This window comes from Rhinopithecus roxellana, chromosome 12 (genome assembly GCF_007565055.1).
Source record: "Rhinopithecus roxellana isolate Shanxi Qingling chromosome 12, ASM756505v1, whole genome shotgun sequence".
In the NCBI taxonomy this organism is placed as follows: domain Eukaryota; kingdom Metazoa; phylum Chordata; class Mammalia; order Primates; family Cercopithecidae; genus Rhinopithecus; species Rhinopithecus roxellana.
In genome coordinates this window covers 55586586-55607045 of record NC_044560.1, presented here as the reverse complement: position 1 = coordinate 55607045, position 20460 = coordinate 55586586, and the positions used below count along the sequence as shown (strand labels likewise).

Sequence of the window (20460 nt, the reverse complement as noted above, 5' to 3'; positions counted from 1 at the left end):
GGTACCCAAAGCCTAGGTTTGCTCAATTGGGCCAGGCATGACCCAGTCTGAGGCCAAGGCAGGAAGCAGGACCTAGGACGAGGGGGTCCCACTACACCTAGGAGAGGCTTCGCCCTCACCTGGTGAGTAGATACCTAGCCTAGCAAGGGGCTGGGGTCACAGGCCCAGAATGTGGGTCTGATCCTGGTTCCAACAGTGCTCCTATGACCCAGGACAGGGAGAGACCCCTTCCCAGCAGCCCCGGCAGAGCGGTCTGGCCCTGGCTGCACACCTCACGATGCAGGGCACTCAGTCCCTGCGGAGGCCGCTGACTCTCCTATCAGACTGCCCTGCAGCGAGGCTTTCCTGACATGGAGGTAGGCTCGGGGCTGCACATCCAAATCCAAACACACCTTTGCTGATCCCTACTGTGTGCAGGGCACGCTTCAAGGCACTGTGGGAGGACAGCGAAGGGAACGGGATGTTCACAGAGCGCAGAGCTAGCAGATAGTCAGTGCTGAGACAGTGCTCACCGCATCTCCAGGCAGTCTGCTCTGAGCAGGCCAGAGTTCATCCTCACCCAGTTCTTCGGGGAGCCCCACCTTGTTCTCTAAGCCATGAGGATCCTGGGGGGTTCAGGCTAGCAGGAACCAAGCATCACTGGCCCTCCAGGTCTCTTCTCTGCCTTTCCCGGGGCACCATCTTTGCTGCTAAATGTTTGGAAAAAGCAGTGATAAATGTACTGCCTCACTTATGAGTAATTTGCTGTCAGGAGCTGTGTGTAAGCAGAGGGCTGAATTAACAAGGTTTAATTAACATTAATGTTGTGACGGATCTCAAGTGAGTCGGGAAATCCCCCATCCTCACCGCCCGGACCTTGCCTGCTGATTCCCTGCTCATGTGGGAGGTGAGAGGCCCAGGGAGGGCTCTCAGAGCTGCTGACAGACGTGACTGGGGGCTGGCGGCTTGCAGGAGATCAGCACAGGAAGCCAGCGCCTCTGCAACTCCAGTTCCAAAGAAGCTCTCAGACTAAGTCCTTCATCCCTTGCCTGGTGCACTGGCTAACACGTGGACCCTGGAGTGCAAAAGACCAGCGTTTAAATCCTGCTGCTGCCACTCCTATGCTATGTGATCCTGGGTGAGTCTCCCCACCTCTCTGTGCCTCACCATCTCTATCAGTAAAGGGACAGGACAGATCCCCCCTCACAGGGCTCTTAAAGGATCCATGGGCCAGGCACAGTGGCTCACGCCTGTAATCCCAGCACTTTGGAAGGCTGAAATGGGCGGATCACGAGGTCAGGAGCTCGAGACCAGCCTGGCCAACATGATGAAACTCTGTCTCTACTAAAAATAGAAAAATTAGCTGGGTATGGTCGCAGGAGTCTATAATCCCAGCTACTCGGGAGGCTGAGGCAAGAGAATCGCTTGAACCCAGGAGGCAGAGGTTGCAGTGAGCCGAGACTGTGCCATTGCACTCCAGGCTGGGTGACAGAGTGAGACTCCATCTTTAAAAAAAAAAAAAAAAGGATTCATGAAGTCATGCATGGAGAGCAGAGGTGCTTCCCACCCCGCTCCCCATAAGCATAAGCATCACTGGTGATGGTGCGCGGGGCTCATCATCTCATTTAATCCTCCCAACCAACAGCCCTTTGAGGTAGGGCCTGCCATGACACCACTGTGCAGAAGAGGAAACCAAGGCACTGAGAGGGGAGGTGGCTCCCCCAGCTCACATGCTGTGTGAGGTTGGGGGAGGAGATTCCAGCCACCCACCACAGTCGCTGGCAGGAGCCCCTCGAAGGATCCAGAGAGCCAAGGTGAAGGGAGAGGTCAGGCTGCGGGGCCATGCTGGGGACCAGTGTGCCCTTGGGCAGTGGGCATCCCGTCAGAGAGGCTAGGTCACTGTTTTTCAATGACTAAGGCGTTACTAAGCTGCCCCCCGAGGGCCCAGCCTATGTCAGGCTCCAGGGATAAGATAAAGGTGGTGAAAGCTGTGCCCCTGCCCTCGGGATGGATTCCACCTCCGACTCCTGTCAGCTGTCCCCAGGGCACCCAGCCCAGCCCTGGCACGGGGCAGGCACACCGTCATTTATCATCAGTGATTGCCATTATTCATATGAATTGGAGGATGCTTCTGAGCAGAACCAACTTTGAGCAGCAGCAGAAAGGAAGCCCAGCCCCACCCACCTACCCCAACGCCTCACCAGAGATGGGAATCCCCATGTCCCCAGCTGTTACCCTGCATGTCTCGGGTCACTGGACAGGGCAGTGACCTCTCCTGTCAGTTTAGTGGCCTTGAGCTCTGCCCCGGAACATACCCACACCCTGGCCTCCAGGGGACAGGAAGGGCTCTGGGCCCCAGGTCCCCAGGTCTCACCTCTGGGACTACCCAGTTGGAGTCTTGGTGTCAGGGATCCATTTGGGGACAGCATGGGGAGAAGGGAAGAGACAGGGGCTGGGGCAGGGGCAGATTCCACCTCCAGAAAAGCCCTCAGGCCCCTCCTCAGCCTTGCCCCCTCCTGCTAAGCCCCCAGTACCCCCAAGCCCTGCCACAATCCCATGCTCCAGGAGGTCTTCCTCCAGCCCACCCCAGCCCATCTCCCACCCTCCTGACTCAGACATTCTGTGTCCTGCTAAGCCGTGTGACCTGGAAGAAGTCATTTTTCTCCTCTGTAAATGCGGGATGAGAACTACCCGCCTTACAGGCTGATGTGAATGGAATGAGATGCTGCCTGGATGAGGGCTCAATATATGACACCTATGATTACTGACAACCCAGAGGTTAGTGCAGTGGAGACCCAGCCCTGCAGGAGCCTGTGAGGAGCTGGGCTGGCTCAGAGGTCTCTGGTCTTTTCCGGGCTGCTCCGAGGCAGCAGGATCAGCCAGGGTCTCTGTGTGGCCCCTGTGGCAGGCCTGGGAGCCATGGAGCCTCTCAGGAAGAACCAGAAAGAACTTCATTTCTGAAAATCTTAGAAAGAATTGCTGTATAAAGGAGTGAAGCCTCCATCCCAGGAGGTATGCAAGCAGGGTGATCCATTCATTCGTGCAACAAGCTACAATGGGCCCCTCCTCTGTGCTGGGCCCTGTGTTGGGCACTGGGGGTTGGGAAAGAGCATGAAAGCCAGTCCTGCCTGAAGAAAGCCATACTATAAAGACACAAGAGATGACAAGGGTGCCAAATCGCCCCCGGGTCATGCCTGCTCAGCCCTGCACATGCTTCAGAGCCTGGAGGAAATGCAGGAGGCCCTATGCCATGAAAAGGGGCTCGGGAAACACCCAGAGCAGCACAGTGGGGGCTGAGCTCCAGCCAGCAGATGCGAGACCCAGGCCCCAGCCTGCTCTGAGCTGCCATGCCCTCCAGTATCCCAGGACCTCCCTGCCCTGGTCCACCTCCATCACAGCTCAGGGCCAGTCCCCAGGCCCTGCCCACCCCCAACACCCAGTGAAGGGTACGCGGGAGGAATCCGTGGTTTACAGGGAGGGCCCTGCTGGCAGCAGGGTGTGAGGAGGGGGCGAGGGGTAGCTGTCTCTGCCTGAACAAGGGCATGGGCACAGCCAGTTCCAGGCAGGTGGCAGGCTTACCCTTTGCCCACTTTCTTGTCCCCCGGCAGTTCCTGGGGTGTGGGCTCCAAGGAGGCCCAGCAGCCAGACCACCAGCTGCTTCCCCTCCCCACACAAACCCTGGCCACAAAGCGCCCTCCCCCAGCTCTGCCCGCCTGTGGTGACAGCCTCTTGGCACCAGCTCTCCCCTCCCTCCATCTGTCAGGAATCGGTGCAGACAGACTGTGAGAACCACAGAGGAAGGAGCGACGCTGCGTGGACCCTCCCTGCCCCCAGCCTCCCCAGCGTGCTCCCCACCCCACCCCGTCTCTCTCTCCCCACTCCTGTGTCTCTGCCTTCTCTTCCATCTGTCTCCATCTCTCCCTACTGATGAAGACATTGACAGAGTGGGCGTAGGGAGGGGAAGAGGACCAGCCAACCGGTGACCCCACTTGTAACTGCCACACACCATGACCACAGTCCGGCCACTCATGTGGCTTCCCTTCTCCCCAACATTAAGGAGTCAGACACTGTGGGACTATGGGCTCAGTGTCCCCATCTGTACAATGGGTAAAGTCATTCCTGCGGGCCCACCTCCCAAGGGCCACCATGAGCCTGGAGGCAGCACGTGGGAAGGGCCTTGTCCACTGTAGAGCTTCGTACAAGGCACGTGGCCAGCGCCTCCAGCTTCTTTCTATTCATCACGAGAACGGCGATCTCAGTACTGCCCTCCACTTGGGAGGAGTGAGGCCAGTGTAGGACATGGACAGACAGCCACATGCCTGGAAGAATAGAAATGGCAGTGGTAACACAGGCAGGCCCGTGAATGTTATGATTCTCACCACAGTCATACGAGGTGAGCAGGGCAGAGATGGGGAAACAGGCCAGAGAGGGGAGTCACACAGCTGGGCTAGAGGCAGTCTGTAACAGTGGCCAGGTCTCCTGGCCCTATCCACACAGCTACCCACTCAGGATGCTTGGCCCTGCTCTTCCAGACCTTCCAAGAGCCTATGTTTCTTTCTTGAATTCTCCCAAAAGGTGAGGAAGAAATCAGTCTTTTCTTTTGGCAGGGAGGGGTTGAGACAGAGTCTGGCTCCCTCACCCAGGCCAGAGTGCAGTGGCATGACTATAGCCCACTGCAACCTCAAACTCCTGGGCTCAAGCAATCCTCCTGCTTCAGCCTCCCAAGTAGCTATAGGCATGGACCACGACACCTGGATATATATATTTTTTCTTTTTTGGAGAGATAGAGTCTCACTATATTGCCCAGGCTGGTCTTGAACTCCCAGCCTTCAGTGATCCTCCCATCTCAGCCTCCCCAAAATTCTGGGATTACAGGTGTGAGCCACTATGCCTGGCCTTTTTCTTTGTTTTCAATTAAGTGAGCCATGCCCAGCTAGCAGAGTCCACAAGGGATGGGGAGGACCTGCTGGGGTCCTGAGGGGGCAGTGGCCAGGGCTTGGGGGTGCAGCTAGACTGGTCAAGTGTCCCAGTTTGCTCACAACTGAAGGGGTCCCTGAGATGCAAGATGTTGAGTTTTAAAACTGGGATAGTTCTGAGCAGCCGAGGAGGCGTGGTCACTTTATGCATGGTAAGCACATGGCAATGCTGACATGCTGGGCAAATGAAGTGGACGTTTTCGCTGAAGAGAGAGCAAAACCTCTGCTCACCCCCTGCTCCTGTGAAGCTTGGACCAGGGCTCCAGAGGCCCAGTGGAGAGGAAGTTCTGGTCTAGCTGCAGCCTCAGGGTCATGTGGGGCCATGTCTGACCCCAGCCACAGCATAGATATGCCCAAGGTAACAGGGAAGGGTCTTGGGTCCTCATCTCTTTCACAGCGGAGGAAGCTGAGGTTCAGAAAAGGTCACACATTGAGTTAGGGGCTGGCGCTCCCAGGGCATGACCTGCTTTCCCATCTGTGGATCCTCCCCAGGTCCTGGCAGGGCACCTGGTACAGAACAAACCCTCAGTGAATGTTGGAGCTGGGACCCAAAGGCTCCAGTCCACAGCAGGCGCTTCCCAGGGACTCACAGAAAACCATATACAGTCATGTGTGGCAAGCGGGACTGGAAATCTAGCAAGGGGTCGGTGGCACAGGGCACACTCAGAGTCCAGAGGCACCCTCCACCCCTTTCCTCTGCCATCCTCCACAGGTCCCTGTCCCCCTGAGGCTTGTGGTCTGCATTGTGAACCACAGACTCTAAATCAGGCCATCATGGTATCGAGTGTGGGGAAACACAAGGATGGGGGAGTCCAGAGGACACTGACCCACCCAGGGGAGGAAGTACCCTGGAAATGGTGACTCCAGAGGTCAGGTGAGGCTGGACAAGCAGATGTGGGGCCTTCCAGGCTAGGGACCTGCATGCAAAAGGGCCTGAGGCTTCTCCCGGGGGTGTGGCTGGAGAGGAGACGCCTGGGGCTTGGGGTCAGTGCCAGATGAGACCTGGAGAGGAGACAGGTGCATGTCGGGTCTTGAAGGGCTCTGAATGTCAGTTAAGAAGACTTGGTCCTATGAGGGGGTGGGCGTCACTGCAGAAGCTGAGCGAGGAAAGGGTGTAGCTTTGCAACTCTCAGAGCACTCAGCTGCAGAGCGAAGATAGGTTTGGAGGAAAGAACAGAAACTAGGTAGGGGTTGCTACTGAGATCCAGGAAGGGTATGGCAGTGCGGGCGCGGGGAGAGGCCCAGACTGGCAGGTAGGCAGGTAGGCAGGTTGGGACTTTCCTCCTTCCTCTATTTGAGGTGAGGGCTCAGGGGAAGGAAGGGAGGAGTTGTGATGACTCCCAGGTTCCTGCCCAAGGCCCAGGCAATGCCTGCGCTCTGGACTAGTCCAAGAGGTGGAAGAGGTTCAGACACAGCCCCCTAGTGCTATGTGCTGTGCCACAGTCATTGCAGGATCTGGGCACTGCCGCCCTGCTACCCAGGAGAGCAAGTTTTCCGTAATGATGTCACCTTTGCCTTCAGGCACGGCACTTCTGTCCTCACCCTCCACTTCTCAAAGCCCTGGGAGGTAAGCCACAGGACGCAGCTAACATTTATAGAGCCTGTGAATGTACAGGCCACCAGGCCCCATGCTAGGGGAGCCAGAGAAGCAGTGGCCCCAGAGAGGATGGTCCTTATCCGAGCCCACACCACAAGTCAGCTGTCACAGGCTGGGCCTCCCTAAGCCTGGGGGCTGTGGCAGGAATGCAGGTAGGAAGGGACACAGCGCAGGCTTGCAGTGAAGCTGGGGGCAGACTCTGTGAGCAGAGGCCCCATTAACAGAGCTGGGATCAGAGAGGGCAGAAGAGCTGTAGGAGACAGATATGGGATTGACAGAAGAGCAGGTTTTGTAACAGGAAGAGCAGTCCGGGGCGGGGAGCTGCTTGGTCAGTGAGTGAGCGCCCAGTCCCCGGACGCATTGGACCCCCGACCTCCACCCCACCAGGCTGCTGAGGAAACTCCTGCATAGGATGGAAGGGGGAGGCTGCTTTGGCTTAATAAAGATGCTGCCCCGGCCCACAGATCAGGCATCCATTCACTCAACACCTTCACCAGGGCCTGCTCTGAGCCAGGCTGGGGACAGTGGGCACCAGGGCTGGGTGGAGCAGAACCAGATACGCCTCCTCTGTCACCCTTCTCCACCCTGATCCAGCAGGTGAGGCCAGAGCCCAGCGGGAGTAGGAGATAGAGGTATGGGTTCCTTCAGCCCTGGCTGACCATGCACCATGTCACAGGCCTGTGTCCTGGCCACTAAAGGACCAAGTGTCTGTAACTTCCTGGGCATATTTAGGGCACAAGGCCAGGGGCCAGGCAGGGCCAACCACAATGTAATCTCCTTCTGCACCCCACCCCTCCTGAAGGTCCCTGAGGCTCTGGACTCATTTCCTAATGAGGTCCCCTAGAAGGCCTCTCCCTAATTAAACTGGGCCAGCAAGTGACAGCCTGGAGCGGCAGGGGAGAAGGGGAGATAAAGGAGTCTTTCTAGGGGCTCCCTGGCTCCTCCTATTCCACCCCACAGTGCAACAGTCCAGTAAGGATGGGGATTCCTGAAGGACAGATGGGAGAGGGAGGTTCAGAGAAGGAGGTCAAAAGAAGCCCAGGCAATCTTGAATTGAGCACTGCGCGTGCACCATGCACCGCTCTTAGTGTGCCTCACAAGTGAACTCACCGATCAATCCCACAGCCACCTTGAGGGGCGGCTCCATCCTCCAGATGAGGCAGGTGCTCAGACAGGTGAAGTCATTTGCTTGGGGCCCCACATCTGGGAAGCAGTGAAGTGTGGACTTGACCCTAGGCGGCCTGGTAGGGCCCTGCTGTTATCCATGTCATGATACATCCTCTCATGGATGAGGTAGGGGCCTGTCCTGGGGACTTGCACATCTACACCTCCCAGCTGGCTTCGCACCAAGTGGGCCTGGAAGTGGCTGGGGCGGAATTTCAAAAGCTGCCCCAAGTGATGCAAACCACTGATTTAATCCTCAGTCTTTCAGAGCCCCAGAGCAGGAATATACCCAGGTCACATGGCATGTTGGGGACAAGGCCAGGCTGACAGCCTGGAGGGCAGCCAGCCAGGTAGGTCAGTTAGCCAGCAGCAGCAAGGGATCAGGTCTCTGTCACACAGGGAAGACATCAGCACAGGACCTTCAAGGATGGGAGAGACCAAGGGCCAGAGGGGAGGGCAAGGCATGGTGGGGGAGGTGGCAGAGAGAACAGGGGCTTAAGCCACATGGGCTGCCAGACCACTCTGCCCTCGTTGGGTCCAATTCAGTGGTGTAAGAAGAACCAATTGGCTCATGGGACTCGCACGCTGAGGGCCAAGGAGGTTTCTGGTACTTTACATAGGCCAGGAATTATTACCCACGTTGTACAGAGCGGGAGTCTGGGGTTCCATTCAAGGGACTTGCCCCGGGGTCTCTCAACCAGGAAGTGGGAGAGCTGCAGCTGGAAGCCAGATCTAGCTGCTGCTGGAGAGACCATGCTGGCCGCTGTGCCACTTGGCCCCTACGCTGGAGAAGCAGGCAGTAGAGGCAGGGAATGGGGAGGGGAGGGAGACAGAAGAGCGTCGCGTAGGCAGCTGATGTCGAGTCTGCTCTCACTGGCTCATAGGTATTAAAAAATCAGCCCCATCAGAGCTCGGCACAAAAATAAGCAGACAGAAAAAGCCTCCAGTAGATGCAGGCTCTAACAAACAGTTGTATGGTTTAGGCCATGTCTCCTGTGTGAGGGGCTGGGGCGGGGTCCCTGGGGCCCCATAGGGTTGGATTTCACAGCTCCTGCCCCCCTGCTTCCAGCCCTGGGCCTCAGAGAAAAGGGTCAGCTCCTTGGAGCACCCCGTACCTGGGGCCTGGCCGTGGCAGACTCCTGCCACATGAATCCCTGACTCTTAGGGGAAAACAAAAGAATTCCACAGAACGGGACTGAGAGGGACTGGAGATGCCCCACTCCCAAGGGGCAGAGACCCCACGAGGGGCAAGCATCTGCCAAACGGCCACTTGGCAAGGCGGGAGCCAAGGAGGAAGGCTGCCATTTATAACAAGCAGCCCTCCGGGTGGGGCCAGAGCACACGTGGCCTGGGGAGGAGAGGCTGCTGTGGCAGGGGGCAGGCTGGGAAGACAGACTGCTGGCGCCTCTCCAGCTACAAATCATTCCCCACCACAACGGCCCGGTGGGGCAGGCGGGGTCTCTGGCTTGGTTTGGGCAGACTTAGTGGGTATGGGAGAAGAGTGTCTTCTTGGCCCCATAGCCTCCACGGGTCCAGAATAGTCACCTCCTTCCTGGTACACACCCCCTCCTCTGAAGCACACCCCCCAAGCACACGCACATGTGCCCATGCCCATGGCCGAGAAAGGGCTCTGAGAGTGTAAGGAAGGCAGCAGATGGCAGCTCAGGGTCCAGGAAGTGGGGGAGGGAGGGAGGGGAGGAGTGCTGGCTTGAATGTCCCTGGATTCAGGCCACTAGGAAAGTCCACCCTTGGCCTCCAGCTATTCAGTCGGGCAGCTTAACCTGGGCCTGATGGGACCTTCCTGCCTCTCATCAGCTGCCAAGTCTCTGATGTTAGCCCCGACCCAATGGGGAACCAAGGCCCCGCGTGGCTAACTACCGTGGCAGGCCCGGCTGGCTAACCAGCCCCCCTGGGCCACTCAGGAAGCAGCCACCCTGGGTCCCCAGTGCAGATGGGGTGGAATGAGATGGCTCCAACAGTCCCTCCTAGCCCGAGAAGCTGCTGTTCTCTCAGGCAGCCAAGTCCTCCCAACTGGCCGGTTGACCTAAATCTCTCCTGCTGCTATTTCACCGCTGCCCTCTTGTTGTGTCCTTGGTGGAGGAGGAGGAAAGCTGAGGACGGTTCCTTTTACTCAGCCATTCCCTGTGCAGGAATCACAGGCTCAGGAAGGGAAAGCAAATGCTCATTTTTAGGGCCAGGCTCTGGGCAAAGTGCACACATCAGTCCGCACACCTCTGGAATATGGGGTCATTTTCCCCCTTTCGGAACGTCTCATGAAGCTGGTGGGCCTCACTCCATTTTTCTCCATCACTGCACTGCATCTGGCCCAATTGTGAGTGCAGGAAGAAGGCAGAAGGGAAAGTCACCCAAGGAACCTGGGCCTCAGGGTGGAGCTCTGGAAGTGGAGCTAAGGAGTCCAGCTGCCCTGTTTCCCTGCCCAGAATCCAACCCACCAAGCCAGCTATACTCCCCGCACTGTCACCAGGTAGTAAGGCACAGATCCCCGCCCTAGGCCAGGACTGGCCAGCTCCAGCCCTGAACCCAGCTCCAGGTACAGGAGTCTGCTCCAAGTGCTGGGGGCAGAGCAGGTGGAATAAGGACCAATGAGTGAAGGGAAAATGAAGTTCAGAGAGGGAGAGCCATTCGCCCAAGGTCACACAGCAAGTTAGGGGCATAGATAGAGGAATTAGAATGCTATGGAGGAGATGCCTTCTACCAATATCCGAGAAGAATGAAGGAACAGTTTTGTACTCTTCTGCTTTTTTTTTTGGTGGGGGTGAAAGCCCTTGGGGCCAGAACACCATTATCCTCTCTCCTGGCTTTGCTTTTTGTGGCCTGGATATGGCTACTTTGTCCCGTGGGACCAGGATGAGGTGGCCCTGTGCTCAGAGAAGAGGGAAGTCCTTCAGCTGTCTGCCTCACTGGAAAGGAGGGCCGTGGGGCCGTGGAGGGACAGGGTTGTGAGATGGGAAAGAGTCTCCCCTCTAGGGAGCAGCATGGCAATGAGGAAAATGCACACACTCCTTTCCTAAGAACTTATCTTAAGGAAAAGACCAGGCCAACGCACAAGGATGGAGTTCAAGGACGTCCATCCTGGCACTGCATAGAGCAGGGAAAAACATGGAAGAACCAAACACACATCTATCAACGGGAGATAATGTCATTAAATTATGAAAAAGCCACACAATAGAATACTATCTAGCCCTTTAAAACAAGGATGTGGACTACTGTTATTGCCATAGAAAGCCATATGTGAAAACAAGCGGCATAACATGGCCTCATTTTTATTAAAAAAAATACATACGTTCATGCCCAAGAGCTCACATGGAGAGAAAAATCTCTAGAAGGCTATGCTGCTTAAACAGTGGTACTAGCAAGGGTGGGGACTGCCTTCACCTAACCTGGAGTGCAGTGGTGCAATCTCGGCTCACTGCAACCTTCATCTCCTGTTCTTTATTAACTGTGTTTTTCATTGCCAGTATAAAATTACTTCCAGCTAACCAGAAGTTACTCACCCAGGCAAACTAAATTAGTAAAATCAGTTGAAATGAGTTTTAGCTCCAGAGCTACCAATAACTGGGCAAGTCTCTTATCCTCTCTGAGCCTCATTTTCCTCATCAGAGAATGGGGATCATAATGAGCTCCTGCACTGCCTGCCCCGCAGGAGCACACCTGTAAGGCACCAACTGGAAAAGCCATCCAAGGATTATGGCAGGTTGAGAGGGGTGGAAACTGAGATGCTCTCCAGAGTGGCTGGGATGAAGTCCCCTGTGGCACCTCAAGGCCAGTGACCAGGGGAGGATGAGGGCCCCATGACCACTCCCATGGACTCCTAGACAGACTGGCAGACGGCTTTGGGCTGTCTGCTGCTGCGTGCCACATTCCAAGGGGCAGGCGTGTGGAGGCCATGAGGTGTCATGGGAACTGTGTGCACCACACGAGCCCCACAGCCCTGGGCTTGCTGGGTGACTCTCAGTTACCTGAGACACTCCATGGCACCTGAGAGTACGCCGTGTTCTATGCCCCCAAAGCAGTTAGGCCCGGCTCTCCCATTGTGGGTACCCAGGCTGGGCCCCACCAGAGATACAGAGGTCAGAGCAGGTACAGTCAGTGAGAAGATCGGTCAGGACTGAGCAGGATTCCCCCGAAGGCCCTCAGCCCCTCCCATGCCACTCCGGCTGCGGGATGATTACTGGAGTCTATGACATATGGCAGCTTGTGAGAGGAGCTGGGGTGAGCAGGGCTGATAATTAAAACTGCTGCCTGGGGACCCAGCTCATGCTGGAGGGTGCCCCAGGGGCCGGGCTGCTCAGGAGGGAGCTGGCACACCCACTGGAAGATGCTGGCAAAGAGGGACGCCTGGAAAGGAAGAGAGGCCCCAAGCCACACTTTACTGTCGTCGTGACTGGGATGTGTGAATTCATATCCCCTTTCGGCTGCCTCAGACTTGCAGCCAGACAGGCACGGCCCAGTCCTGCCACTGACCAGTGGGGCCACCCGGGGGACAAGTGACTTCATCTCTCAGAGTCTCGGCTCTCTCCTCTGTGAAATGCAGTCATGACACCTCAAGGCACCGGCTGAAGGAGGTCTTGCATGAGGAAGTCCCCTCACTAGCTCACTCCCTAACTCTTCTTAGTATTAACGTGAGTATTTTAGATGACTTCTTGGCAATCCAGAGGTGGGCAAGCAGGGCCCAGTAGGGGCAGTGGTGCACCTGAGGTCCCCAGTCAGGAGCCCAAAGCCCTTCGGTACTGAGTCCACCCCTCAGCCTGAGAGCACCTGGTTCCCGGATCCAGCAGGGAACAGAGAGGGTGGGGATGGGAGGGGGAAGCACATACAGTTCTGACTCCAGTCCTGCCCAGAAATGAGGACACCTGAGTTCTGAGAATGGGACCCTACTGACAATGGAGCCAATTCGACCATCAGAGCCTTGGTTTCACCTTTCTAAGCCTGGGTGCGAGGAGGCAGCCAGGCCCTGTGTTACTACAGAGTAAAAGACAATCCCTGAGGTCATCTGCAACACTAATATATCATCGGGTCCTCAGTTTCCCCTTCCATACAGTCAGAAGGGGAATCAGCATCTAACAGGCAAAGGCTGAGAGAAGCCTATGGAAACTGGAATGTCATCCCCACAGGAGCTGGAAAAGGGAGGCCTATGTGAGGGCTCTGTGGGGTCTCCAGAGAACAGGGTCTCTCCCCAGTCCCACTCCCCAGGTCACAAACAGGTAGCCCAGGGAGGCACTGCTGAGTCCTGCAGCTGCTCCGTACTTCCTCCCATACCCTCCAAGCACCAGCCTCTGACCCACCAGGGTAGACAGCGCTCAGCAGGGAACAGCTTAAGAAGAGTCTGGGCTCCAGACCAGACAGACCTGGGTCAGATCCTGGCTCCACCACTTAACGGTCATGACATGGGCCAACTCCTGTCTCCTTTCTGAGCCTCAGTTTCATCATCTTCGAAATTAGAATAATGAAAAACTGGCCCTCACAGGGTTGTGAGTAGTGAAGCTAAAGGATGCGAATTGTCCAACATGGTCCCAGGCATGGGATGTAGGCAGCCAATAGCTGTTATTAGCTACTCCCTTGAGGAAATGACTTTGGAGTCCCTAGTGCCCAGCACAAGGCTGGCAGAGCGCACGATGTGGAGAAGGATCTGCAACTGCGGGAAGAACAAGGACACACTGTGGGAGCTCAGGACCTGAGGAACTGGAGGACAGGGGTCTAAAAAGGCATCTCTGGAGGAGGTTGCATCCCTCCCAGGCCTTCAGAGCCTGGGTGATCTGGATGTGTGGTCACTTTGGGGGTAGGTGCTACCAATGTTACTTAGGCCTGGAGCTGTAAGGCCTGGCTCCACAACCCTAAGGACACAACCCCACACCCTCCCACAGACCCCAGAGCTGGCCCCCTGGGACAGCATGGGCCTGGGAGTAGACCACTAACGGGGTGCTGGGAGAGCATGCATGCGTTTACATCCCTTGAGGGGGTGCCTGTTCCATTCGCCCTCTGGGCTCTCACTCCTCACTCCCCCTGGGGATCTCCCTCTCTCTGGCTTCACCTGCTACCAGCATTTCCCCAAGGAGGAAAGCTGTCAAGTCGGCCACCAGCAGACAATTGGGGAGGAAGAAGCCAACCATCCCTGAGGCCCAAGGGACTCACACAGGGGAACACTGACCTGGGAGGGCCCAAGGGAAAGTCTTCAGCAAACACTCCCAAGGCCTGCTAGGGCCTGCTGGGCAGTGCCATGGGGGATGCAGGCCCTCCACTCCTCCCTAGGCACAGCCAAGAGGAAAGGAGCAGACAGGACAGAAGCCAGCCTCTAGGACCAGCACACAGCCAGAGGGAAGCCAGCCCTTGCCCCTCCTAGGGCCCTAGGCCTGTTTGACTCATTTCTTCCCCCAGCTCCTTTCCAAGCAGCTTTCTGTCACCTCCACGGTGGCTGGGCAACTCCCTGGCTGAGGCCAGCACCAGCTGTAGGAGCCTCAGACATGTGGCTAAGCAGACAGGGGCAGGGGAAGCAGGGGGTCCGGGGTGGCCTGCAAAGACCAGAGTCGGGTACCTAGAGACCTCAGTGAAACCCCTCCCACCAAGAACAACCTCACCCACTGCCACTCACTGAACACCTCCTGCTCACCAGGCATGTGACCTCATTTAATCCTCACATTTAATCTCTGTAAAGGAGGGCCTAGTATCACCCTCACAGCCATTCATCCAGGAGGTGACAGCTGGGATGTAAAAACCAGGTGTGTCTGGGTTGTGATTTTGACATGGGTCTCTAAGTCCCTTATCTCAACTCCTGTATCTCAGCCTGGAAGCAATGGGGTGTCAGGGAAGGTTTCCTAGAGGAGGTGACACCTGCACCGAATCTCCTAAGATGATAAAATGAATCTAGCCAGTGAGGGAGCAGGGTGTCCGGCAGACGGAATGGCACACACAAAGGCCTCGAGGTGAGAAGCAGCAGGAAGGTGAGAGTGTGGCAGAAGCTAGTTTGGTGTCACAGGCTCACGGGAAGAGGTGGGAAGAGGCTGCAGGGAAGTGGGTAACAGGAGCAGGTCACAGAGGGCCAAATACAGAGGAGTCTATACTGACTTTATCCTCCGGATAGTTGGGAGCCCCAGGAGGACTCTGGATGGTGGAGTTGCCTGGGATGAAGACGGGGAGGTTCAGAAAGGAGCCGCACTGTCATCACATGGCTCCATCCATAAAGGAGATGAGGCTGGGTCCAGTGTCAGGAGCACATGTCCAGGACACACACTGGGGGCCAGATGCGGACTACAGCACAGGCCGGGAGCTGTGGCCGAGCTTTAATTATTTACAAGGCTGTTTCCCAGCAAGCCTCAGCACTCCTGCAGCCTGGCCTTGCCCAGCTAATGAACTCTCAGCCATGGGAGACCTCCCTGTGGCCACTCTTTATTAAACCTGGGATGGAGGGGTGACGGGCGCTGGGATAACAAAAGAGTCCAAAGAAGCCTGAACAAAGTGAGGTCAGAGAGCACAAAACTGATCTATCTGTCCACCCAGCCTTTCCACGAGAAGCACAGAACTTCCTAGAGGAGAAAGCGAGGTGGAGTAGCCTTAAGATGCCATCTCAAGACAGGGAAATGAAGGCCTGGGAAGGACCTCCCTAAGGTCACCAGCCAGTACTTGAGACAGTACAAGTTCCATAGCTGGTCACCTGCATTCACACCCCAGCAGTTCTGCACCCTTGGGCCAGTTACATAAGCCGTCTGTGCCTCGATGAGATGGGACTAATTCAGGTCTTCATAGTGTTGTCCCATTTTATAGAATAGAGGAACGAGGGGCGATGCGTGGACAATCTCAGCACGATGCTCGGTCCACAGCAAGTGCTTAGTCAGCGTCATCGGCGCTATGGTTACTGTTGTTGTGACTGGGAGTAAAGGCCGGGCCAGAGACGAGAATCTCTGCCTCTGCCCCTGCCCCCAGACACTAGGGAGCAACAGGAAACTGAGGCCAAGGGGCCAGCTGGCCTACGTGACCCAGGTCCACAGCCAGGAATCCCACCCGATTTCTCCTGGCTAGGCTTCCTTGGGCCTGGCTCTCTGGCTTCCAGCTCCTTCCTCCACTTTGAAGGTTCTTTGAGCTAGGAACTAAAGCCCCAGGAGCTTTTCCCTCTTCCATCCTGCAAGTTCCTGCTGTGTCTCCAAAGAGCCAAGTCCCAGTCACTGTGGATGAGGCTCAGGACTTAGAAGACCTCAGTTTGAGTTCCAGCTCCAACCCTGAGGAGCTCTGTGACTTTGGGGGAGTCACTTCACCTCTCCAAGTCTATGTCCTGTATAATATAGGAACCACACCACCTGTTTTTAAATGGTAACCTCTGGGGGAATGCTATTAGTTACCATCTTTCAAGGCCTAGTTCAGCTGTCTCCTCCTCCAGGAAGCCTTCCTTGGCCTCCTTAAAAGTCCCTTCCTTCCAGCCTCTTGGTATTCAGGGGCTGCATTCTGGCCCCTTTGGGAATTTGGACTCATTTTGCCTCACGCAGACTCTATCTACAAATTCACCCCCCATTTTGCAGGCCCAGAGATGTACAAAGGTGGGCTAGCTCAGGCCCTCTTGCAGGGTGGTGTGCCAAAGAGGTGGTGAGGGGTAAGGCACGGAGACTGCTCAGGGAGGAGCAGCTTTTGTTATCCCAGCACCCATCACCCCTCCATCCCAGGTTTAATAAAGAGCTCCTCAGGGAGGAGCCAACAGCTCTCTCTCCTGTGGGGAGAACAGTTCAAAGAAATTCAGTCTGGGCAGGTGGCCTAGAATGCGAGAAACCCTCAGATGGGGAAGGAAGGGCTGAGGAAAGAACATTTTCCAGCACCTGGCCCCAATACGGCCACGGAAGCCCCACTCCATTTCTTCAGTTTATCTTTGTGGCTACCAGGAGTCCGTTTCTAAAGGCCGTGGAGGTGGGAACACTCATCCATCTGTTCCCTTCTTGCCAGCCCTGTGTGTCTATGTGCACAGCTAGCATTGGAGGGACAGCTGCCCCTGTTTGGCAGATGAGGAAACAAGCTCAGACAAGCCACGTGTGATTGCTACTTGGTACTATCAGCAGCGCCACCACCCTTTCCACTCCAAGCTTGATGTCGTTCACTTTTGTTTAATAACTCCCTGCCTGTGACTCTACCCCATGCATCTCAGAGCCATGTAGGAGCCCAGCTTGGCCATTGGAGCGCTCTTGGCTCACCTGGGCGTCACTCAGCCCCCAGCTACTTCACTCCTCCATCTTGTCCAAAGCCTCACATGGAGCTGAAATGCACCAGGCCTAACATTTACAGTCTGTCTTTCCAGCTCCTAGATCACACTCCTGGTGCTTTCCGCACCACATTCCCCACCGCGGCAGACAGTGCCCTGAAGTAGAGGCAGGCGGAGATCCTGACCAAGTTCTGTCATCCTGAGCTGTGTGACCTTTCATAAGTCACTCAACTTCTCTGAGGTGGCATCCTTATCTAGAAAGTAGAATGACAAGAGAATTGCTGCTCTCTGCAGCCATCCTCACAAGGACAGTTGTTATAAAGAGCCAGGGAGATAAGGCGCAACCAGCCCAGAAACATTTTCTATTCCTTGCCTCGCCCTCACTACTCCCACTCTAAGGAGACCACAGAACAACTCCCAGTGAGGAAACTCACAGCAATATTTTAGCAAGGCACAGCCATTTTCATAACCTCAGCAGCACTGGGAAATGGTGCAGGGTCATGATTAGACTAGGAACTCTGGAGTCAGATGCTTAAGTTCAGGCTCCTACTTAACAACTCCGTAACTGCTAAGCAGGTAACTTAACGGTTCAGTGCCTCAGGTTTTTTGTTTTGTTTTGTTTTTTAATCTCTAAAATAGGACTATTGTGAAGATTAAAGGAGTTTATACAAGATAAGTACTTACTGCAGTGCTTGGCACAGTTAATGGTCAGCACACATTAGTCTCATTACTTCCAATTTCACTTCTGGAACTGGTCCTCAAAACAGTCCCATGAGGTTGCTGGGGCAGGAATTATGTGAACCCAACTGGTCAGGTGAGGAAACTGAGGCAGGAGATATAGACTCAGGCAGTCTAGTTCTACCATGCACAAGTCACAAAGCCAACTTTGGCTTAGGTCTGAAAGTGAATGGGAGGGAGACTGACAAACACAGTAAAAAACCAAAAGGATTCAACAGAGAGGGTGCCTGTCCACCTGTCCCGCTACCCTTCCTGTGCAGTGTGGGGCTGTGGGCCTGTCCACCTGAGGCCCTCCTCCCTCAGACCCTGTCAGTGCTCCCTGCCAGGGCTGGCCTGTCTTGGAGGACGCCCCAGCGCCTGGCACACAGCAGATGCTCGCGAATGATGAATGAATGACTGCCTGGGTCTATGTCTCCGGGAGAGCCCTGTTTTTCTGTTCCTGGAACTACATTTCTTCCACTGTGGCAACTGCCTGCTAATTAGCTCGCGGTCCCACAGACACTCTGAAACCCTATGAACTCTGAGAAGAAACTTCAAAATCAGTCGCGCACGCCCAGCAAAGGCAGCCGGCAGCCGTTTCACGCGTGGCCTCGGGCTTCTCGGGCCCCTTCCGGGAAAAAACTCTCCCTCCTGGTACTCTCCTTCCTGGTGTGCCACATGACTCAGAGCCGAACAGGGCTAGCAGGAAAGCACGGTCTGCTAACCAGGGTGGCTCAAAAAGGTCTTCACTGTGACTCGGCAGAAAAGCGGCGCCCAAGCCCCGCCTGCACCTACCACCCTGAGGATGTGCGCGGGGGTGTGGCCGGGGCGGGGCCAGGGCAGGGCCCCCGCGCCCAAGGAACCCGAATACCACACATCCGTCTGCTCCGCGATTGGCCGCTCCGGCCACGGGGGCCTATGGGGTGGTCCTCGCCCAGCCAATCAGGGGCCCTGGGGAGCCCATTCATTCACAAAAACTGAGCAGGAATAGGAGCGCAGTGCGGCCCAGAGCTGCGTGGAACTTTGAAACACGCGCGCGTTCCGCGGGGCCGAGGCAGGAGTCCGAGAGGGCAGTGTTTCGGGAATCCAGACTTTGCAGGGACTGCCACGTCCCCGCCCACAGCTCCGGTCTAGCCTCCCCAGCTTGGTGCGCCCTCCTCCCCCGGCCCCACCAGGACACGCTAGCTTTCCTGCCCTCTCCGGGTCGCTAAGAGCCACCCGGCCCCGAGGGAGGCGGCGCCCAGGCGGTTTCCCGGTCGCAGGCTCCAGCGGCAAGGCCCGCGCAGGTGGCAGCGCCGCGGCTGCAGCCAAGTGCGCGCCAAGCATGGTTTCCCCCACCGTTCCTCTTCTCTCCCCGGGTCTGAGCTCCCCGGCTCGCCACTCACGGCAGTCGTCTTCGTCGCTGTGGTCTGAGCAGTCATCGTCCTCGTCGCATCTCCACACAGAGGGGATGCAGCGCTCGTTCCGGCACTGGAATTGATCCTTTTCGCACTCCTTGGCCGGTCCTGCGGAGGGAGGGAGCGTGAGCTGGATCAGCGGGCTCGGCCCTGCTCCCCACCATGCGGCCCGGGCTACCCGGAAGGGGGCCCGCGGGGGAGGAGGAAAGGGGGTGATTATGGAGACCCCGGGGCTTCGGGCACACTCCTTCCAAAGGGAGGGTACGATGGCAGGGGTTCCGTGGATGTCGGGCCTCTCGGTGGCACGGCGAGACCAGGCACCTACTTACAGTGTCACACGACCTGGGTGTACCCTCCATTCAGACCCATTCACCCGCACACCCGACCCATAGAGATCCGCGCAGACACAGCCCATAGGGAGTCCCAGCACTCGCGCGCCACGCGCACTGGAAGCCGCGGGCACATCACCCTGGCAGGCAGCCCCCTCTCTCCGCCGCGCGCAGGGGTCTGCGGAAACGCATTGTCAAGCGCAGAAGCCGCCTGGCTCCGCTCATTACCGCCGCGGAGCGCGCGTGTCAAATAAACCCCAACGGCGAGAATCACACAGCTCATCCGGAACCATGAATGGCCTCCCCTTCGGCAAAGTTCCCCGCTGGCCAAGGCCCCCTGCACCCCTCCCCCAAGAGCCGCTGCCCAGAGGGCAGAGCCCTCAACACGGAGGCCCGCGGGGGCGGGGGGCAGAGGCCAAATTCAGGAATAGCCGCGTCGCGGGGAGCCTGTCCATCCCGGCGCCCCCGATAGCCCCCTGGTTCGGGAACCTCCCCCCACTCTGACCCTCCCCCGGCCTCTAGGCCGCGCTTTGTTGGTGGCTAGGGCGGCGCAGAGCCGAGGCAGGAACCGGCCGCACGCACCTTGGCCGCCGAGCAGCGGATCAGCCGCTGCCGACGCGAGATGCTGAAGCCGCAGCAGCAACAGCAGCAGCAGCAGCGCCAGCGGCCGGAGCGCGCCCCGCTCGGGGCGGCCCATGGCGGGCCCGGGGCTCCGGCCGCCGCGCCCCGCGCTCCCCGCGCCGCCGCCGCCGCGTCTCAGTCCTCAGAGTCCTTGCCGCGGCGCCGGGGCTGCCGCTGCCCCCGCCGCCGCCGCCGCCGCCGCCGCTGCCGCCCGCCCCGGCTCCTCGGCTGCATTTCAAGCAGGTTCCGTGACGCTCGGCGGCGGGGCGGGCTCAGGCTGGGCGCGCGGCCCCGGCCCTGTGCTGCCGCCGGCGCGCGCGCTCCCTCCAGCTGCTGCCTCCGCCCCACGCTCCCCCTGCCGCCGCCTCCTCGCCCTCCTCCTTCTTGTCCTTCGTCCACTCTTCTCAGCGGGCGCTCCACGGCCCTGCTCCGGGCTCGCCTGAGTGCTGCGCTCTGCAGACGCAGGGATGGGCCAGGGGAGCCC

The 20460-nt window shown here is 57.3% G+C and overlaps 1 protein-coding gene across 9 annotated transcripts in view; it reads right to left on the bottom strand.

Moving 5' to 3' along the window:
- The window catches only part of LRP8 (LDL receptor related protein 8), an 85168-nt gene extending 64955 nt beyond the window's left edge, over window positions 1-20213 (bottom strand). For 6 of the 9 annotated variants that reach the window (XM_030941900.1, XM_030941902.1, XM_030941907.1 and 3 more), the window contains exons 1-2: window positions 19938-20087; window positions 19015-19134 (exon numbers count right to left, since the gene is read on the bottom strand). In XM_030941900.1, coding sequence (XP_030797760.1) covers window positions 19015-19134; window positions 19938-20052 — 235 coding nt within the window. In that variant the 5' untranslated portion in view covers window positions 20053-20087. Of the gene's footprint in view, window positions 1-19014; window positions 19135-19937 lie in introns of all 9 variants that reach the window. The other 3 variants (XM_030941901.1, XM_030941903.1, XM_030941905.1) reach the window with 2 other exon arrangements.
- Window positions 20214-20460: the final 247 nt, after the last annotated feature.